The sequence below is a fragment of the Penaeus monodon genome, chromosome 24, assembly GCF_015228065.2.
Source record: "Penaeus monodon isolate SGIC_2016 chromosome 24, NSTDA_Pmon_1, whole genome shotgun sequence".
In the NCBI taxonomy this organism is placed as follows: domain Eukaryota; kingdom Metazoa; phylum Arthropoda; class Malacostraca; order Decapoda; family Penaeidae; genus Penaeus; species Penaeus monodon.
Genome location: NC_051409.1, coordinates 40,417,240 through 40,417,510, shown reverse-complemented (window position 1 = coordinate 40,417,510; position 271 = coordinate 40,417,240). Strand labels below are relative to the sequence as shown.

The window sequence follows — 271 nt, the reverse complement described above, 5'->3', positions numbered from 1 at the left end:
ATATGGTGCCGTTTCGCCTTTAACATGCAAATATCGTGACAGTAACGAAAAATAGTGGCCAACAGCGATGATGAGGATTATTGACGACATTGACGATTTATTGGTCAAGGTAAGAAATTATCGGTGCGAGATCCAGATAATTGCCCGGTCTGTCCTGCGACGACATGGGGGTTGGCAGACCCTTCTGAAAGGGAGTTAAAGGGCGAGGCCCCCTATTCACTATGAATGAGCTTGAGAATAACTAAATTACTAAAAGTCTTACTTTGATCAT

At 43.2% G+C, this 271-nt stretch overlaps 1 protein-coding gene across 1 annotated transcript in view; it reads left to right on the top strand.

Annotated features, from left to right (window-relative positions):
* Positions 1-70: 70 nt before the first annotated feature.
* LOC119588968 (calsenilin-like) overlaps positions 71-271 on the top strand; it is an 11,714-nt gene continuing 11,513 nt past the window's right edge. The window contains exon 1 of the mRNA XM_037937575.1: positions 71-170. Within this exon, the coding sequence (XP_037793503.1) occupies positions 71-170 (100 nt within the window). The remainder of the gene's footprint in view (positions 171-271) is intronic.